Consider the following 21,776-nt stretch of genomic DNA (forward strand, 5'->3'; position numbering starts at 1 on the left):
AGCGCATGGGCCCTAGGGGGTTTGGCGCCCAGCCCACCTAGGGGCTGGTTCCCCTCCATATTCATCCCATAGAGCCCTCCGGGGCAGGTGGACCTCCGGAACCCCTTCGGTGGTCCCGGTACAATACCGATAAACCCCTGAACACTTCCGACGACCGAATAAGGACTTCCCATATATAAATCTTCATATCCGGACCATTCCGGAACTCCTCGTGACGTCCGGGATCTCATCCGGAACTCCGAACAACCTTCGGTAACCACATACTATTTCCCATAACAACTCTAGCGTCACCGAACCTTAAGTGTGTAGACCCAACGGGTTTGGGAATCGTGCAGACATGACCAAGACATCTCTCCGGCCAATAACCAACAGCGGGATCTGGATACCCATGTTGGTTCCCACATGTTCCACGATGATCTCATCGGATGAACCATGATGTCGGGGATTCGATCAATCCCGTATACAATTCCCTTTGTCTACCGGTATGCTACTTGCCCGAGATTCGATCGTCGGTATCCCAATACCTCGTTCAATCTCGTTACCAGCAAGTCTCTTTACTCGTTCCGTAATGCATGATCCCGTGACTAACTCATTAGTCACATTGAGCTCATTACGATGATGCTACTGAGTGGGCCCAGAGATACCTCTCTGTCATACGGAGTGACAAATCCCAGTCTCGATTCGTGCCAACCCAACAAACACTTTCGGAGATACCTGTAGTGCACCTTTATAGCCATCCAGTTACGTTGTGATGTTTGATACACCCAAAGCATTCCTACGGTATCCGGGAGTTACACAATCTCATGGTTTAAGGAAATGATACTTGACATTAGAAAAGCTCTTAGCAAACGAACTACACGATCTTGTGACATCTAATGTCCATGGTCAGGAAACCATAACCATCTATTGATCAACGAGCTAGTCAACTAGAGGCTCACTAGGGACATGTTATGGTCTATGTATTCACACATGTATTACGGTTTCCGGTTAATACAATTATAGCATGAACAACAAACAATTGTCATGAACAAGGAAATATAATAATAATCATTTTATTATTGCCTCTAGGGCATATTTCCAACATAAGATATCATCCATTATACATCATTTTTATCGCCTTCTCTAGATTACGTGCCGAGCTTATCAACCATTGTACATTGCCGTAAAGTGTGAATTTTCTTCCTATTCAAAACGTCCGAGGTGTGGAAATTGCTCGCCCAGGGTGTGGAAATTGGCAACATGGCAATGGGTACCCGCTACCAGCAAACCCGACGAGTAAAACCCAATTTGACAAAGTGTTTGAAAAAGGTAAATACCCATGGGTTTGTAAATGAGAAAAAAAAAGTATACCCAACAGAAGGAGGTACGGGTATGGGAAGGCGATACCCATACCCATATACCCGCATATTAGTACATCTTACAGGTAGGCCCCCTATAGCATTCACTAAACAAGGGAAAACCCTAGCATAACCTAGCCACAACCCACGCACGAAATCCCCACCCCTCACCCACCCATCGCGTCGTTCAACTCACAGAACACAAACCCCATCTCCTCATCTCACCTCGGCTGAAATGCTAATATACATGCTTAAATGTCGTGTTTACATACGGAAATGCTAAAATTATACATGATAAAATGTGAACCAAAAGATGCCCGAAATGGATATTTTTATCCATAGGTATTATCCACACCCGGCCAGGTACGGGTATGGAAACAATATGAAACCCGAGGTACAGATACGGGTTTGGGCGAGCATTACCCACACCCTAACCCTGCAGGTGGCATGTTGAAAGTTGCGATCGAAGCATACTCATACAGCTACCATCAATTTTCACAGCAGGTCCGAATGTTACAGTACTTGCAGTTAGGCTCAACTCTCAACTGATGCACACTCATCTCCACAAAAAAAGGGCAAGAAGAAAAAGAACTCTTCATGTTCACAAAGTAGGCGCCAGAAGTACATGGCAGATACTTCTCGGGAGCTTTGTGCCGCTAGATTATGTTCTGCAAATAGACATAAATGAATGAATAGCAGTCAGTTCAAATCCAACTGAATGTGCTTGGGCTATGCGAGAGCAAATACACAGAATGAACAGTAGTCAGTTCAACATGGCGATTTATTCCAGAAGTACTATAAAATTGTTCAAAAGAAGAATAAACTCCGACAAAGTTCACAAAAGGGGAATGAACTCCAACAAAGTTTATGATGGCAGATATCCAACATGTCAGGTTATGTTATGCAAATAGACATCATGAATAGTGGAGTATGCTATACCGGTGTACATGTTCAGGATGTTAACTTGTTCTAAGGAGCATGTAGAAGTAGCCCTAAAAGTTATGAAACTTAAAACTTGCAAAAATTTCTTGTTAGGTATATCCATCCCGAGTTAATTGCACAAAACCATCACATTTGGGGTTAGGTTTGCAGAAAACTATCTGGTCCCTAATTTTTTGCAAAAGCCACTGTGTTTCTGGTTTTTTTTTTTGCAGAAAGCACTGATTGAGGAATTTATCGTCTTAAACGCGTTTCCGACAGGTGGGACCAGGTCGTCAAAGCTGACTTGGCAAAAAAAATTGGTACATATACATGTTTATTTTTTGGATTAGTTTGAATTGCTAACCACATATGTACATGTTGAATGGTCTACTACTCTATCTTCTTTGACTCGTATACACTCCTGGATATAAAACCAAAAATGCAATCAGACCCCCTCCTGCCCATGTAGAACTGAGCGCGCCCCAGGGTCTTTCTTCGCCGGCGACGGGCGGCGCCGGCGGGGTGGAGGCCGCCGACAAGCACTGTGCGGTCCATCCTGGCCCTGCCGTCCGCAGTGCGCTTTCACCGCCGCGTGGTGGCCACCATCGCGCGTCTCTGCGTCCGAGCCGCCGTGCAGGCCTGAGCAGCCAACGCGCGTCTGAGCCGCTGTGATCACGCCCTGGACGTCTTGTTGCTCCGGGTCGCCGCGCAGCGCGATGCCGCGGACGAGGCCGCCGTGCCCGCGGGCAACAGCAACTCCACCGCGTGGACCTATGACCCGGACGCGCCGCTCAACTGCTCCGAACTCCGGCGAGGACGAGCTCCTGCGCGCCGCGGCCCATCCTGCAGAGCCTCGTGTCCCGGGAGGCGGAACCACTGGACTCGCAGGTGGTTTCGGTCGCCGTCGCCAACGGCAGCGGGGAACCGTCAGCGCCGTTCATACTGGGCGGCACATTCCGGGGCAGGCTCGTGCCAGGAGCGTGAGGTGGGTAGGCTGCCGGTCCCGTTGCTCGCCGTCCAGATCACGCTATCGACGGCAGGGGGAGACGACCAGGGGCGGCGAGTGGCTGTGCGCGTGCGCTGGGAGGGCGCGTACACGGCGGCTCGGATGCAGAGGCGGCGCCGGTGGTGGACACCACATGGCGGTGACAGCGCACGTCGGCGGTGACTGCTCGGCCGCAGTAGGCGGCCAGCACGGCGATGCCCCGTGACCGGGGATGAAGAGGAGCATGGGGTGGCCGTGGGCGTCGGCAAGGAGCTGCCCCTTCTCAGTGCACGCACATGTCTGCGTTGCGTTTTTTGCCAAGTCAGCTCCTGACGAGTGGGACCCACCTGTCGGAAACACGCTCAAACGCTCCAAATCAAGGGATCAGTGCTTCTTGCAAAAAGTTTACCAGAAACGCGGTGGCTTTTGCAAATAATTAGGGACCAGGTATTTTTCCGCAAACCTAACCCCAAATGTGGTGGTTTTATGCTTTTAACTCATCCATCCCCCTCTAGACCATAACCGTGAATCCACGATCCCCTCATAGTCGAACATAGGAAAACAATCGACAATGGAACATGGTATTCCCTTCTATGGTAGTTGGTCTAAATATGTCAATTTTTTACAAACGTTTTAATCTATTGAATCCTCGACGAGTCGAACTGGAGCTATCCTGAAGCTCACGAGACGAGATCGAACTCATAATTTGGTTTGTGGTGCATATCGAGCTTGAGCCGAGCCACGTTGTATTCGCTTGAGCTCGACTTGTTTACAGCCCTAACTGTTTATAGATGTATATTGCTCTAAATTCATTAATCTATTCATTGGCCAGTTTAGAAGAAAATTCAATAGAGGGGGTGGTATGCATTAGATGGAATAGATACCCATTTTGAAGTACTTTCAGTGACTGGAAGAGAGTAAAAGTTTATACGGGTCTGCCTTTAGTGAATTAGAGATTTTTTTGCCTCTGTACCCGGTGGTAAAGGGAGTTGCTCCCAATTGTAAGTCATTATGCGCTATGCAATGCTCTGCTTGATTACTTAGAGGTGAATTCACGACGTTTCAAACACCTTGGGATGTTACTAATGAACCTACAAACCTGGTCCAATTTCCTGCATCATCAGTAAACTCTCAAAAATAATTTTATATGCACTTTTATTTTCAGTTATTAATTAATTTGAAATTCCATAAATATTCTATTCCATGTTATCTTTTAATCACTTTGACTCGGGTAAACAAACCTGGAGAAAAGTAAACATACACCAGTTGGACTAATTTTGAAAAGCCGTTTGAGCTGCCCAGCTCAGTAGGTGAGAAAATGTTATCACTGAAGTGCCTGCGACCGGAGACACACTCCTTGCATGGCATGTTATCGAACCGCTAATTCATCACCGAAGAAGACTAGAATCCATATAAGATTGAAATGGGAGAACTGCTAATTAATAGTGCTTGAGACTAAGGATGGTTTTGAAGACTCCGACCAGCACCCCGGCGATAGAGAGCACAGCAACTATGTTCTTGAAGTACTTGTAGAAGAACTTATGCACGACGATCCGCACAGGCCTGCCACGCTTGTAATCATCAATCTTCTTGAGGATGTCGAAGTAGCGGCGGCCGAGGCGCAAGTGGCAAGCGAGGCCCTTGAACAAGTCTAGCATCTCCTGGTTGCTGAAGAAGCTACGCACGAGGTGCTTAGCTCGCAGCTCGTGCACGTCCTCCTCCTTGTCCATGAGCATCGCCAGGAGGGAGATGTAGGAGCTGATGGTGTAGCCATCGGACGGCCAGTCGGTTGACGTGCACGCTTCGAGCGCCGCCATGTTGACGAGCCAACTAGCAGTGTAGTCATTCAGGAACAGTGGTGTGAGGGAGAGCTCGCCGGCGAGGTATCCTTTCCGGATGCTCATGTCGAACCATCTCTTATTACTGGCCGCTAGCTGGACTCCGATTTCCGCAAGCTCGATTGCACTGCTTGCTAGCGCCAAGTGTCTGACAAACTTATGGATAGGATACGTGGGAGGCATATTGCCTATGAGATAGTATCGGAGGAACCCGAGGAGATGTGGTGGCCTTGAGGTCATCCACGGGAAGCCTTGTTAAGGCCGAGCCGGCGTCAAAAGTGGACGCCGCGTAAACAACGAACTGACACACAGGAACATCGGTAAAGGTCATGAGAGCCTCCATCACCAGCCAGGGGAGCTGGTTCTCCAGCAAAAAGATGTCCCTCAACATGCAAGGCCCCGTCGATAGGATCGCCCGGTTCGCGAACAATGCAGATTCTGCATAGATAGAACCATCATTATAGTGCACCATGCCGTGCATATACTGCAGCAAGAAGCAGCCATCCAGGAACATCATCGCCGTGAACTCTGCGTCGCTGAAACGCATGACAGCAGCATCGTCGATGTAGCAACCACGGGCTTCTGCGGCGATGGTGAGGATCTTGCCGTAGACTTCCTCAACCGAGTGGGCTGACTTCGAGCAGAAGTAGCCGCGTGCTTCACCTCCTCCGCTTCTTGCAGATGGGGTAAGCCATGGTGGTACGGCCCGAGGGCCATGAAGCTCGGGGCGATGTAGCGGTCGTGTTTGCTAACGAAACGCAGGCCTGGCGGAAATTTGTGGATTTTGGTCCCAACCTGGGTAAGATCTGCTTCTAGTCTCTCAGTCGTCTTCCTCACCAACTCTTGGATAGGTATCAAGGTTTCGGTTGTGGCCGAGTCCATTGCCTGGACTGGGATCACGTGGTGCATGCTATATATTGGACTTGCGAGAGCCATGACACTACAACTATATATCGCTCCATAGATAAACTTACATCCATGCAAGTTACTTTAAATTTTAAAAATATAAGAGTAAATGCGCTTTTATCTTCTACTACTTCCTCTATCTCAAAATATAGTATGTATTAGATATTTTATAAGAGTCGAATGTTTGACCAAGTTTATAAAAAAAAATATCAACATCTAGAATACCAAATCGATACCAGCAGATTCATCATGAAATGTAAGTTTCATATGGGAAATATTTGGTATTGTAGATATATAAATTTTCTCCTTTTAGTAAAACTGGTCAAAGTTCGTGAAGTTTAACTACTGAGAAAACTAAAGCATGCTATATTATGGAAAAGAGAGAGTACATTGTATTACTAATTACCCCATTTTAAAAAGGTCAGATTACCCTCGTTTAGTGAAACTTAACCCCAATTTTGTTTCTAATTAAGCATCTGGCCCCATTCTATAAGGTGGGACCCGCTCGTCGGGTGATTTGGCATGATGATAAGGCATACAACCGAGATATGCATTTAGCTGAGGCGTTTCCGGCGTCCAGCTGGTAAGGTCAGGTAATGAAGAATACTCAACCAGGTATTTCTGTTTCAACTCAGTTGTCATGACACCATCCCCGTGCTCAATCCCTACGTGCAGAGATCAAAAATAAATCTTCCCGCAAGTAGCAGCATATACTACACATCATCAATTCAACCGTTGGGCTCTGCTGCTTGGGGTTTTTCGGGTGTTTTTTGGACACAGCTACCCATGGGGATTGAAATTGTTAGTTAGATGGGCAAGAGCTAGGGTTGGAGTCCACTAGTCATATTTACATGGATAAAGTAGGTACCGGGCACGAATAACACCATCCCATCCCATCTTTGTACCACCCGCTCGACATTATATTTGAACCGACTACTTTCTAGTGGAGATTAAACTTAGCCCATCCATGTTTCCTAATAGAATAAATACTCACGGGTGACATAGATAACAGTACACAACTTCAGAACTGAAATTAAGTTATGATTATTTGTATTAGATAATTAGATTAAAGAAAGTAAGGGCGTGGACTGGTTCCACCACAAGAAACTTAACCATCTAAGCTACGCTCAGATCACTGCTAACAACCTTTTAGCATCTTTCATTAATCGATAGCATTGACAAAGCATTGAAGGGTTTCCAATGAGACACAAGCCCTTTTTCTTTGTATTTACTACACAAAAGTGAACGTGAAGGAGTCATTTCAACTTTTCAAACTGGACTAAATGCCCCCCCCCACCCCCCACCCCCCCACCCCACACACACGCGCGCGCGCATGTTTTTTCTAAAGCACTCTAGCGACCGTTCTTTCTTTGGGCTTATTGAGTTGTGCCCTCAACAGAACCTCCTGTACGATTTGTTGTGAGACTTGGTGTGTGTGTTGTGGTTTCGTTTGTGGTACTTGGTGGCCTTTGGTGGTTTGCTTTATTTATAAAGCGGGGCGAAAGCCTTTTTCGGTAATTACTGAACTTTCACAGATTTGATTGCTTGCTAAACACGGCAGACATGCAGGCACATGCTCGCTAGATGACATAACCTTTCTTATTTTCTGTTCTCAAACCACCATGCCACACTTACTTCCATTGTAAATTTTGTTATACTAGTCAGGAAAGCTATCCACGATAATACAAAATCAGGTTAGTGCGGATTGCTTCGGTAATCGGTACCCTTTCTGTGATATTGCTTTGTGGGATGCTTTTTATTTTTTGAGTTCTGACCGAACCGGCAGCAGCACTGCCATTCAAATGGAAGAAAGAGATTGATTCTATGTATAAGTGAGCCTCCTAGTAAACAGGAAGGGAGGCCAAGTCCTCCCATAAGAGCAACTCTGACAAACTTCTCTTGGGCCTCCAAACAGTTTTAGAGTGCACACCACAAAACTTTAGAGGCGCCAGCGGCATTGTGCAAAGTCAGGTTCCCCAAATCCTAGCCTTCATAATTTTTCTATCACACATTTGCCCTATGTGGTTGCACATTACAACATTTGAACCTTCAAACATGCGTTATGATTGACCAAATTTTGCTACTTTCAACGCCACACTTCAAATTGGACAAATATAAACATAGTTTATACATAGTGGGCTGGATTACACAACAAATTTAATTAAAATATTTGTTAGCGACAACTTTAGACTATGGGACAAAATTGTCGAGCAACTGCATTTTTTACACATGAATTCTGTCGACTTGGGTTTTTAATTCAAAGGAATCGGGAAAACATAGGAATCCTCATTAAAAAAGGCCAAATCAAAGTCAAACCAGTATAGTTATAATGTCATTATGGCACTCATGATCTTAATCTCGATCTTCATGCATAGAAATCTGGAAAGGAGGTCCAAGTGGATGATGGAACTCTTGCATTTTTTCCTTTGAAACTAGGGTCGAAGGAAAATTTTCTCCGTTTTTCCTTTGAAACTAGGCATGCCACTGTAAAAAAAATAAACATATTCATGTATTTTCCATGCACCATTTCTTTGAATCAAAAGGAGTAGCGCGGGGGGGGGGGGGGTATATGGAATCCACTTCTCTAAAAAAGGAGAAAGATTTGTCAATTAAGTCTATAAAGGCCGCCTACTCCACCATGTGTATGTTTTGTCAAAAAATATGCCCAATGCGATAAAGAGGAGTCCACTCCGGCGTCTGAGGTGAGCTTTTGTGGTCATCTTTGTCAAAATTCCCAACGAATCATCTCACAGTTGATAGGCCGCTGGAGGTGGAGCACTTGGATGATTGGATCATCATGGCAACCACAAACCTTGTCCAAAACTGAACAGGTGAAGGAGCACGTGTAGATGTCTTGCAGTCCATATAACTTACAGGCATGATCACGTAGCCACCCCGCGGAGGGAGAGAGTCAGCCATGGGTGTGCTGGCTGGGCATTCGGTTAGACTGAACCAATCGGTGCTTTGGTTTATTTTGCAATTCTGTTTTCTAAATTTAGGGACTGTTTAGTCTTATGGAAAATTATTGACCGAGAGTTCGGTGCACCAATAATTCTGTTCGGTCCTCAGTTATAACCGAGGAGAACTCAGATATTGGTTAGGGAGCAAGAAATCAAGAGTCAAATCTTGAACAAGAGCAATGAACAGCCGAACAAGAATCAACTAGAAGATGCGTAGGATACATGGGTTGTGGAGCAATGGAAGGATGAAGAAAAGGTCACTGCATGCTGTCATGGGGTCCTCGGCCACCGCCGCCACCTTGTGGGAGCCATGACCCATGACCATGGCCCATGGGCACTACTAGCCACCGCTGGGATTGGGCTAGGTGGGCAAATCTCGTGGCAGGAAATATTGCTGAAGCAGAAAGAGTCACATGTCACTAGTAGAAAACAGGGTTTTCGTCCAGGCCAGTTTAGCCCATTAGTCCCGGTTCAATCCAGAACCGGGACCAATGGAGCTATTTGCCCCGGTTCGTGAGCCCAGGGGGCCGGCCAGGCCACGTGGGCCATTGGTCCCGGTTCGTCCGGACCTTTTGGTCCCGGTTGGTGGGACGAACCGGGACCAATGGTCCTGGCTCCTGGCCCACAACTATTTGTCCCGGTTGGTGGCATGAACCGGAACCAAAGGGTTACCTTTAGTCCCGGTTCATGCCACCAACCGGGACTAAAGGGTTGGCCCTCGTTGCACCCAGCTTTTAGTCCCACCTCGCCAACAGAAGGGCGCCCACACCTGTTTATAAGCCCGTCCCTCTCTGTGTTGTTGATCTCCTCTCAAAGTGAAAATAGATGCACCTATAGAGGAAATTGGACCTAAATTTATAAATAGAAATTGATTATGAATTTATGTTTAATTTTCTCTATAAGTGCATCTATGTTCACTAACAGAGAAGTTTTTATTTTTTGTGACCTAAAAGAAAAAAAAATCACCAAAAAACTGTAAGTATTTATTTCTAAGTAGAACTGAAAAAATAATGGCACTAGTAAAGTTAATCACAAACTTCAAATTCACACAAATTTCAAAGAATTCAATTTAACTATTCACACAAATTTCAAAGAATTAAAAAATAAAGCAAAAAACCAAAAGAAAATAATTAATGCAAAAAACAAAACAAAAAAACTGGAAAAAACTAAAAATAGCAACAATAAGTATTTTATTGTAAGTAGAAACAAAATAAAATGAATAAAGCAACAAAGAAAAACAAAAAAGAGTTTCCAAATTTGAAAACTAATGGCACTAACAGAAAGTTTATAATTTTTTTAAAACTAAAAGCAAAAAAACTTAAAAAATAAAGCAAAAAACCAAAAGAAAATAATTAATGCAGAAAACAAAACAAAAAAACTAGAAAAAACTAAAAATAGCAACTATAAGTATTTTATTGTAAGTAGAAACAAAATAAAATGAATAAAGCAACAAAGAAAACAAAAAAAGAGTTTCCAAATTTGAAAACTAATGGCACTAACAGAAAGTTTATAATTTTTTAAAAACTAAAAGCAAAAAGAATTAAAAAATAAAGCAAAAAACCAAAGAAAATAAATAATGCAGAAAACAGAACAAAAAACTGAAAAAAAAAAAATAGCAACAATAAGTATTTTGTTGTAAGTAGAAACAAAATAAAATAAATAAAGCAACAAAGAAAACAAAAAAAGAGTTTTCAGATTTGAAAACTAATGGCACTAACAGAAAGTTTATAATTTTTCTAAAACTAAAAGCAAAAAGAATTAAAAAATAAAGCAAAAAACCAAAAGAAAAATAAACCAAAACCAAAATAAACTAAATAAAGCAACAAATAAAACAAAAAAACAAAAAAAATGCCACCTACTGGGCGCCCACGGCCTGAATACGACTAGAAACCCTATGGGCCAGGATTCAGGCCCGTGGAAGGCCCAGTAGGCCCACAGGCACAGATGGCAGAGTTAGGCCCGAAAGCCTGCTTTAGAGAGGAGCTCGAGAGGGGAGCCGCACCGCACCTTATAAACTGGTGCGGCTCCCTCTCAACTAGCGAGGTGGGACTAAACATTTAGCGCGGGGCAGCACAAGGCCTTTGGTCCCGGTTGGTTCCACCAACCGGGACCAAAGGCCGCCGCTTCCCGCCCTTTGGGCTGCTGAAAATTGGCCTTTGGTCCCGGTTGGTGGCATCAACCGGGACTAAAGGGGGGCATTAGTCCCGGTTGGTGCCACCAACTGGGACTAATGCCCTTGCTATATAACCAGGACTTGTGAAAATTTCACATCTCCCTCGCCTCCCTAGCCAGTTGCCCCCGCCGCCAGGCTGCCCAAATCGCTCGCGCGCTCCTCGTCGCCGTCGCCGCCGCCGACCACCATCCCCGTCTCCCCGTGCCCCTGCCCCGCGCCCGAGCCCACGCTGGCCGCCGCCCCGTGCCCCTGCCCCGTCCCCGAGCACGCACGGCCGCGCCCCTGCGCCCCGGCCCGCCCCCACCATTGTCGACGTCGTCGCCGGCGCCCGCCCCCACTGCCGCCCCTGTCTCGACGCCACCCCTCCTCCCCGTTCGGCCCGGCTCCGGCGACCCCCTTTCCTCCCTGTCCCCTCGATCCTCTTCATATAATTTTTTTTCATATAATTTTTTTTCATATGCATATGTTGAAAAGAAAAATGTATGTATGTATATGTATGTATGTATATGTATGTATATGTATGTATGTATGTTCATATGAAAGAAAAATGTATGTATGTATATCTGTTTATATGTCTTTTTTTTAATTTTTTTGTTTTTTGCATTTTTATAAAAATGTATATATGTTCTCTGTGTGTATATATGTTTTATGTTCATAGATTTTTATTTGAACATTATTTAGAAAAAACAAGCAATACAAGAAGAAGAAAAAGAATGAGAGGAAAAAGGAAAAAAGAAGAGGAAGAAAGGAGAAGAAGAGGGGATAGGAAGAAGAGGAGAAATAAATAAGAAGAAGAAAAAAGAAGAAAAAGAAGAGGAGAAGAAGAAAAGAATAGAGGAGAAGAAGAAAAAATAGAATTTTTCTATTTTTTCTTCTTCTCCTCTATTCTTTTCTTCTCTTTTTTTTTCTTCTTTTTTTTCTTCTTCTTCTTCCTTCTTCCTTCTTCCTCTTTTCTTCCTTTTCCTTATTTTCCTTTCTCGAGGGATAAGAAGAAAAGAAGAGGAGAAGAAAGAAAGGAATAGAGGAGAAAGAAGAAACTTTGACACGAGGGGGGGGTACCGATACCCCCTCCCCGATAACATTATTTTCCCATGTATATGTATGTTGCGTCGTTGTCGATATAACGAGGGTGTCGAGGATCGCCGAGGGGTCGAGGGTCGGGGGTCGTTAAGGGGTCAAGGGTCGAAGGTTTCAGGGTCGAGGGTTCCTATAGTGTCAAAGTATTGAAGAAATCCAATAGCTTGTGGGCGTCGATGCCCACGTGATGCCCACGTCACTTGTGGGACATAGATGTACTGTTCAACGCCGACCCCCTCCCGATAGCTTCAACACGTGGGGGGGTCGATATTACCCCCTCCTAGCTTGAAGCGTTCTCGAGGCCACCCCCTAACCCTTGAAGCGTTGTCGAGGCCACCCCAAACCCTAGACGAATCCTTATTGTGATTAGCTAGCTAGTTCTACGTTTGCCACTAATATATCCATATCTGTCATGTTTGAATAATAATTGCCATGTTGTAAATATTTGTAGAAACTATGGACACCCCCCGAGACGAAGCACAAGAAGCGTTGTTGAGGGACATAATCGCAGAAGGAAGTGATGCCCTCTCGATGTTTCTCAACGACAACGATGGTCTGGAAGGAAGGGTGAAGAAGCAGCTGGCCCTCTCCTCATTGATTTACATGGCTCCGATGACCCAATGCCGGTGCAAGAAGGAGAGGGTGAAGAAGTAGACCATGAGGACGGCTCCGGTGATCACCAAACCGAGTCCGGCCAGGTATATATATTAGTTAAGCATGTGCTGACTAGCTAATTGATGCATTCATTATTTGGTATGTACACATATTAATTAACTCTCGTCTTTGTTCTTTTTTCTAGCCCTCCGGATCGAGCACAACTTCGGTAAAGAGACGAGGCCCGAAGAAAAAGTTGAGCTCGGATGAAAAGTTTGAGATCATACAAATAGCGCGCGACGGCCAACCGATTGAACCCTACCGGACAAATAAGGCATTTGTTGCTCAGTGTGGGGTTCTGGTTAGGGACAAGATCCCGATCAGCATCCAGCAATGGTATAAGCCTAAGAACGAAGACCCTGAGGTGTCTTATGTCAATGAGATGCAGAAAGAGAATCTTTGGACTGAGCTAAAGTCAAATTTCACCCTACCGCCGGAGGATGATCCGGAGAAGCCAGTTATAGAGCCATTAATCAAGTCTTTTGCTCTGAGGAAGATGGCAGACCTATTCAGGAATTGGAAGAAAGACCTCAATAGGTATGTCGAAAAAAATGAGACACCAGAATTCATTGGCAAATATGAGAAGATCAGAGATGACTGGCCCGCATTTGTGGCCCACAAGACATCGGAAAAGAGTAAAAAAATGTCGGCGACAAACAAGAGAAATGCTGAGAAGAAGAAGCTTCACCATCGCACGGGGTCAGGTGGCTACCTCGTAGCCCAGCCTAAGTGGGCCAAGGCTGAGAATGATCTGCTTGATAAAGGGATCGAACCAAAGACATTGAACTGGCCAGAACGTTGCCGGACTTGGTTCTTTGGGGTCGGCGGATCCTTGGACCCTATAACAGGGAAGTGCATTTGGACGGAGGAACAATTGGACATACCAGTCAAGAAGCTTCAGCAATATATCGAAGCAGCGCAGCAAGGGACGTTCGTTCCAGACAGGGAGAAGGACGAGCTCACAATGGCCCTCGGCTATCCTGAGCACCCTGGACGGACACGAGGCACGTCAGGCTCCGTTTCGTGGAAGGCTGGATTTCCGGACGCAGGGGGTTACAAAACCCACGAGAGGAGGAAGAAACTGGAGCAGAGCCAACTGCAGTCGCTGCACGAAAGGGTAATGGGGCTAGAGGAACGAGAAGCAGATCGCAGCAAACGACCTGCCGAATCTTCCCCCGAAGCTACCCGCCATCTCAGCGGAAAAGCAGCGTGGCTTCCACCGAGCTGCTTCAGCCAGAGCATGCCTTGACGGCTCCTGCCAGCTATCCCGTGGATGCTATCACGGATGCTGAAAATTGCCACCTTATGGCGCAATGAAGCAATTTGAAGGTCAAGGCGGCTGTTGGCTCTGTTTATCCTACTAAACCCGACTCAACTTTTCACTGCCGGCCGATTCCAGAAGGATATGCTAAGGTGATGGTCGATGAAATAACGGAGGGATTTGAGGACCTTCGGCTTGACCACCCTACCGGTGAAGGGGAGTATCGGCTGGGTTCTGCTCTGAAGACTCCATGCCTATGGCGGAAGGATCTCATCAACCTTCCGAACTGGACGCCTCCGCCTCCTCCTCCTCCGGCGAGTCAGGGCACTCCGCCTCCTCCACCGGCGAGTGACGATCAGGGCACTCGGCCCGCTCCTTCTCCGGCGCGTGGCGGCACTCCGCCTCCTTCGCCTGCGCCGGCGCGCCCGAGCAGCCAGCCTCCTCCTTCTCTGCCTCGTCAGCAAGGGCGGAAGAGACCCGCCGCCGCTCCGGCTTCTACGGCGCGTCTCAGTCCTTCTCCTCCACCTCGTAAGCAAGGAAAGAAGACATCCGCTCCGTCTACTCTGCCGGCGTCTAGCAGTACAGCCAAAGGCGGGAGGAGATACAGATTCGGTCCTTCTCTGAAGACTCCAGAGAAGTTACCGTACGAGAGGAGCGAGGAGGAAAACGCGAAGATCGCGCAGACCGAAGTGGATGACTGGTTTCAAGGGTTGAAAGCAAAGAGACATCCACCTCCGGAGGAGAAGGTAGATCCGGTGAAAGGGAAGCGCACTCTGGCTGCCCTGACAAAACCACCCAAGTCTCCGCCGAAAGGCAACTATGAGCGCATTATTGGAAAGGCATTTGCCGAAGCGGAGAGGTCGGGAAGTACTAAAAGTGATCAAAGGAATGAAAGAACGACGAGCTGGGAAACAAATTGCCCAGCTCGGCGAACAAGCGAAGCAATCGTGCCCCCCGCTCAAGGTGCCTGCTAGCGACATCGTCGATCCGAGGATGGTGCCCGGTTATGGCAATCCTGCAAATTACCTGCCCGACGATGTACATTATGATATCATGGAGGTGCAGATACAAAGATACGAGTACGGGAAGCCTCTCGTCAAAGATGAAAGTTCTCTATCAACGATGATGCGAAGATTGCATGATTGGTACATGAAAACCTGCAAAGAGTCTGAGGGGAGGAATACTTTGTATATGAGAGTTAAAAAGGAGCATGACCTCCTTGGAATTGAACTGTTGCCTATTCCATTTGAGGAGTTCTATCAGTTTTTCAATAAATTGGCCATCGATAAAGCAACGGTCACCTCCTACTGTCTGTAAGTAGTACTACTTCCGTCATTAAGTCTCTCTATATAACTCAGCCCTTTCATTTGCATGTATTTATAATTATCCTCACTATATTATGCAGATTGAAGATCGCCGAATTGAAGAAAAGACAAGTGGGAGATATTGGGTTCATTAACACGTATCTCATAGATGCAACTGAGGTTCAATATCGTGCCCAAGAAACCGAGGCCAACTTGCTACGATCGTTGGAAATAAATGAACACAAAGATATAATACTCTTTCCTTACAACTTCAAGTGAGTGTTACTGTCTTGTGGCATATTCGGTTTCCTTATTAGTCCAGGTTATAGTAATGTAATATTGATGAGTTATGCATGTGTGCTCAGCTACCACTATATTCTCCTAGAGATTAAGCTTGAGAAGGGAGTAGTAACTGTCTTAGACTCCAAGCGAAAAGATCCCAAGGAGTATGCGGACATGACTGAAATGCTCGAGAAGTAAGTTAAATCGATCATTATCCACCATATCAGCAACTTAGTTTGTTCATTTCTGATATCACGTAATTGTTTTCTTTGTATGGCAGGGCTTGGAGAAAATTCACCAAAAAAGCTCCGGGACTACCGAAGAAGCTGCAATTTAGGCACCCGAAAGTAAGTACTATATAGTAGCATATTCCAGGCATCTCCTAGTGATTCAAGCGCTAGTTTCATCAATACCATTTAGCATGCTTGCTAATTATCAGTTTGATTGACCTCTATTTCTTGTAAAGTGGTTGTGGCAGGAACAAGGGAATGATTTCTGTGGATACTACATTTGCGAGTCCATCCGCCACACGACCTGTGAGCAGGGCTACTCCGACAAACAATATGAAGTGCGTAAATAACAATATTCACAATTTTATTTTATTACCATCATTTGTGTTGAGTTTCATTCATTCATATATATATATATATATATATATATATATATGTATTGACCCCCTTCTTAAAATTAGATGTTTCGGATGCGGGATGAACTCCTAGCACCAGATCGCATGCGAGCAATTCAAGAGGAATTGGCGGCATTCTTTCTTGACCACGTGATCGCTGAAGACGGAGAATACTATGTGGACCACGCATTCGTATTTTAGGAGATTATATATTTGTAAAAGATAATTATTGTATATATGTAGCCGGTAGTGTCGGATAGATATACGAGAACTTGTTTGTTCGACCAATCTCTCGGAGAAGGAGAGGTGGTCGATATCACTTCTCTCTGTATGCATATATGTTCATGACGATCTTCTGTTTGCTTACTAGCTAGCTAGCGTGTCTAGCTAGTCCTCTCTATACGTATGTATGTATGGTACGTAGCGTCGACCAAGCACGGACAAAAGAGAGGACACTTCTCTCTATTAATTAGCTAGCTATAGCACAATATATGAAACACCTAAATTAACCCCCCAAAACCCCCCAAACCCCCCCCCCCTTTCAAAAAAAAACAAAAACCACAGCCACATAAACGCTGACGCGTGGATGCCTATTGGTCCCGATTGGTGCCACCAACCGGGACCAAAGGCCCTCCTGCCTGGGCTCAGGGGACAGGCCACGTGGAGGCCCTTCTGTCCCGGTTCTGGATTGAACCGGGACTAAAGGGGGGAGGCATTAGTACCGACCCTTTAGTCCCGGTTCACCAACTGGGACTAAAGGCCCTTACCAACCGGGACAATAGGCCCTTTTTCTACTAGTGTGTGCAAACCTTTTGGTATTCCTCTTGGGGGTTTTTATTGTCAGTCGATAGAGTTCTTTTCTGAGAACTATTTTTCATCAAAACCTTCTATGAAAACTTCAACAATGTGAAAGATTGTAGTCTTTAGGGTGCTTCCGTTAGCAATTTAATGTTAGAAGTGTGCTGGTGCTCTACTAGGTGCCAAGTTGGACTTCTGTAGTTCTGTTATATGCTTTTGGATACAATCCAACACTGCAGAGTACTATGTTGCATCTACAATACCCAATCATTTCATTTTTCAATTATCTGGCACTTCACAGCATTGCCAGTTTTTTCTCACATGTTGGACAACAAATAAACTTCAGAAAAAAAGAGCACTACTTATTAAAAAATCAGTTCAACTTCTTTTGTCTACATATTATGCATTGGGAACTGAAAGTGCAGGAACCAGGAACTGCAGGTGTGCATCGTCTTCAACAGCTCGAACCCACATATAGGTTAACCAAGCCTCCTTTTCTTGAATGGAGATACAATACATGACTGAAAAGCCAGACACATACACATTACTACTTGTTCACCAAGAAAAAGCTTCTGTAGTTTGATTATATGTCTCTGTGTTACATTACATCCCAGGTTCTTGTCCTGCCAATAGATGGATACCTAAATTTCCCTATCTACTTAATTAACAGCCCACTCTTTCAAATGAACTGCCGGCATGCATGAAGCACATATACCACATCTTGTTGCAAATGTGTTCTTAATTGTATGTGTTCACAACTTCCAACAAATCAAACATTTTCATATGTTCTTCAGATAACAAATTGGATGTCGTAACAAAGCACTTTAGGGCACTACTCCGCGGCCTCCGCTTACAGGGCACAATTTTTGGGCTTGGTCCTCTCCCCCATGGACCAAATGGTCTGGAAGGCTTGGGCCCCACCAAAAGTAAAATTCTTTGCTTGGCTCGCGCTTCAGGATAGGATCTGGACTGCTGACAGATTGGAGAAGCGAGGATGGCCTAACTGTGGCCCCTGCCCCTTGTGCCGACGAGTGCAGGAATGTGGCCCTCATCTTTTCTTCAGATGCCGCTTCACTCTCAGGCTTTGGAACATGGCTATTCAGAAATTTCGCATCCACGACATAGACATGTCCACATGGCACCTGTTTGACTCCGTTCATGCCTGGTGGGCGAGCACATGCACCACAGGCACCACCGACAGAAAAGCAAAGCATCGATTACCATGCTAGTGTCATGGGTCATCTGGAATGAGCGCAACGCAAGAGTGTTCAGGCAAAAGAGCGCACCTCCGCAAATCTTGCTCAGCATCATTGAAGACGAGGCAAACCTTTGGATCAAAGCTGGGACAAAGAAACTAGGGTCTTTTTTAATGCGAGAATAATTGTCATGCCGTAACTTGGGTGTGTGTTGTAACAAACTCTCTCTCCTCCTTATTTAATATATGAGGCAAATCTTTTGCCTCCGTTTAAAAAAAACACTTTAGAAACCTGTCATCTTTTGTGTTACTCAAAATATGTTTGTACTTTGTAGTTCCGTCATTACATTCCACGAAGTGCTATTGCAAGGCAGCTGACAGCTTGACAGCTTGAGATAACCTTTGTAGGTTAACCCCAGCATGATTACCGTACCTCTGGCGACATTTAAAAACAAATTCAGTTCCTATGGTCAACCTGAAGGGAATTCGGAAAATTTTCAGTTCTCCACACGATCTATTGCACCACACAAGTTAAAATTCTTAACTTCAACAATTCATTTATTTTTACAAGTTGGATCCAAAAGGGTTCCGTCCTTGATGCATTTCAATTGGTTGGCATCCCTTGTCTTCCTCTCTTGGATCTTGGCCATCTTATAGATTCTCTGTCATCTTCCTCGTGTTCAAACGCTGGTATAGTTCCTCGTATGCTTGATCCCTTGCTTCACTCACAACTCACTTTGCGATCTACTTTGCCACCTTGTACTTCTTTCTATTGTCTGCACTCCTTCTCTATGTTGCTTGCACTCCTATTCAGGTGTCGACTTGACTTCTGGTGAAGGACGAGGAGATCAAGAATAGATGGTGAGAGTACTTCAACAAACTGTTCAATGGAGAGAATGAGAGCTCTGCCATTGAGCTGGACGACTCCTTTGATGATACAAACAAATGATTTGTGTGACGAATCCAGGAGTCTAAGGTCAAGGAGGCTATAGAAAGGATGAAAGGGGTCAAGGCAGTGGACCCTGATTGTATCCCCATTGAGGCGCGGAGATGCCTTGGTGACACAACGATAGTATAGCTAACTAAGTTTTCAAACTCATTTCTGTCAAACAAGATGCCCAAATAATGGAGGCGGAGTATATTAGTACCAATCTTCAAGAATAGGAGGGGAGGTGTATTCAAAGTTGTACTAATTGTTGTGGAATTAAGTGATGAGCCATACAATGAAGCTATGGGAGAGAGTCACTAAACACAGCTTAAGAAGAATGACAAGCATGGCAATTAATCAGTTTGATTTCGTGCCTGGGAGGTCGACTATGGAAGCTATTTTCTTGGTAGACAACTTATGAAGAGATACAGGGAGCAAAGAAGGACCTGCATATGGTGTTCATCGACTTGGACAAGGCCTACGATAAGATACCACAAAATGTCATTTGACGGGCCTTCGAGAAACACAAAGTCACAACAAAGTACATTACCCTAATCAAGCACATGTACAATAATGTTGTGACAAGTGTTCGAACAAGCAATGGCGACATTCATGATTTTGCAATTAAAATAGGCCTACACCAAGGGTCAGCTTTAAGCCTTTATCTTTTTGCTTTGGTGACGGATGAGCTCACGAGGGGTATACAAGGAGATATCCCATGGTGTATGCTCTTTGCAGAGGATGTGGTGCTAGTCGACGATGTCGGACGGGGGTTGATGGCAGGTGCTACCTCAGAAGGACACCTTTTGATATTTCGGGTCCATGTTGCAAAGGATGGTGATATCGATGAAGATGTGAGTCATCGGATCAAAATCGGATGGATGAAGTGGCGCCAAGCTTCTAGAGTCCTCTGGGACAAGAGAGTGCCACAAAAGCTAAAAGAGTTCTATAGGAGGGTGATTCGACCTGCGATGTTGTATGGCGCAGAATATTGGCCAACTAAAAGGCGACATGTCTAACAGTTAGGTTTAGCAAAGATGCGCATATTGAGATGGATATGTGGCCAAAGAAGAAAGGATCAGGTTCGGAATGATTATATATGTGCGAGTTGGGATAGCACCAATTGAAGAGAAGTTGAGATGGTTTGGGCATACACAATGCAGGCCTCCAAAAGCACCGGTGCATAGCGAAAGATTAACTGTGTTGATAATGTCAAGAGAGCCACAGTAGACCAAACTTGACATGGGAGGAGTCCATAAAGCCTGAAGGACTGGAATGTCACCAAAGAACTAGACACGGACAGGGGAGCGTGGAAGTTAGCCATCCACTTGCCAGAACCATGACTAGGTTTCGAGATCTTATGGGTTTCAACTCTAGCCTACAAGAACTTGTTTGGGACTGAAAGGCTTTATTGGTGTAGGTGTTGCTGGATCTAAAAGGGTCCTAAACTTCAGCCTACCAATGGTCCTGACATATCCCTAGAATATTGATGTCTCAATCATACCAATTGCCAAAGCTTTCAGCACTGCCAACAATAACCAAATTAGTTGATTTGCTAGGTGCCTAATCCTCCAGTGGTAATGGCATTGCCGACACTAGTGGTTGCCAAACTTATTAACGAGCCTCCACGGCTTGTTCCACATTGCATAACTTGAAACCGAGAGAATTGAATCCCTGGGCTCGCTGCGACAACAATGATACCAGTGGCATAGCTGGATGCTCGAAAGGCATAAACGCATTTTACATTTGGTTTTCGGCTGGATCAGGTAACCACAGGCAAATTGGAGTGCTAAAGCTTAAACCCGGAGAGCCCAAGGAACTAACAGGCAATATAAACAGCTCTGAATTTTGGCATCAGGCTCCGAAATTTATGATGCAGTTCATACCACACAAGTACACATCTACTCAAAGAGGCATGGTAGCTACAAGTAGTACTCACCAAACAGCTCGGGAAGGCGAGCCTGAGCATGAGGATGAGAGTTGAGAGGAAATCACGAGTCCGGCAAGACCTGCGCCTGGTCCTCGCGGCGCCCCTCGTCCTGGAGCTGCTGCGCCTCCTTCTCCTTGGCGAGCGTGTGCGCCTCGTACCTCCGCAGCCTCTCCTCCATCCTCACCTGCGGGCGCGGCGCACGACAAAGAAAAGCGGGGGTGAGCGCCGCGGCTTCGATCAAATGGTCCACAGATCGCGGTAGGTTGGTGGGACGGGAGTCGGCGTACCTTGTAGGAGGTCTCGATGCGGTGCATGACGTAGAAGCCGAGGCCGCCGCCGAGGATGGTGCCGGCCATGATCCGCACGTACGCCCATCGGCGCGACCCGGGCGGCGCCATTTCTCACTGACCTTGCTACGCCGACGCCGACGCCGACGCCGCCGCCACCCGTAGAGGTGGAGGGCCGTCCAGAGGTGGATGGGGCGTCCGGTTCGACGGAGATGGGGTGTCCGGAGCAGAGAAAGAGGAGGGGAGGGGGGATCGGAAGGACGGCGACTTGGGATGCGGCGGAAGCGGTGGAGTGGAAGTGTACTGTGTAGCGAC

The 21,776-nt window shown here is 45.8% G+C and overlaps 1 protein-coding gene across 3 annotated transcripts; it reads right to left on the reverse strand.

The window, feature by feature from the left end:
* Positions 1-1,548: 1,548 nt before the first annotated feature.
* On the reverse strand, positions 1,549-21,764 carry LOC123156375 (uncharacterized). 3 transcript variants are annotated; one of them, XR_006478007.1, is made up of 3 exons: positions 21,462-21,760; positions 21,184-21,358; positions 1,549-2,005 (listed from the first exon to the last, which is right to left on the reverse strand). XR_006478007.1 is itself a non-coding variant. In XM_044574509.1 (2 exons), the coding sequence occupies exons 1-2, from the start codon at positions 21,570-21,572 to the stop codon at positions 21,236-21,238; spliced, it is 234 nt and encodes a 77-aa protein (XP_044430444.1). In that variant the 5' UTR covers positions 21,573-21,763; the 3' UTR covers positions 21,061-21,235. The 3 variants fall into 3 exon arrangements, 1 of the variants encoding a protein (XP_044430444.1); XR_006478008.1 differs by lacking the exon at positions 1,549-2,005 and adding an exon at positions 17,377-17,642 and having other exon boundaries at positions 21,462-21,764; XM_044574509.1 differs by lacking the exon at positions 1,549-2,005 and having other exon boundaries at positions 21,061-21,358; positions 21,462-21,763.
* Positions 21,765-21,776: the final 12 nt, after the last annotated feature.

This window comes from Triticum aestivum, chromosome 7B (genome assembly GCF_018294505.1).
Source record: "Triticum aestivum cultivar Chinese Spring chromosome 7B, IWGSC CS RefSeq v2.1, whole genome shotgun sequence".
Classification (NCBI taxonomy): domain Eukaryota; kingdom Viridiplantae; phylum Streptophyta; class Magnoliopsida; order Poales; family Poaceae; genus Triticum; species Triticum aestivum.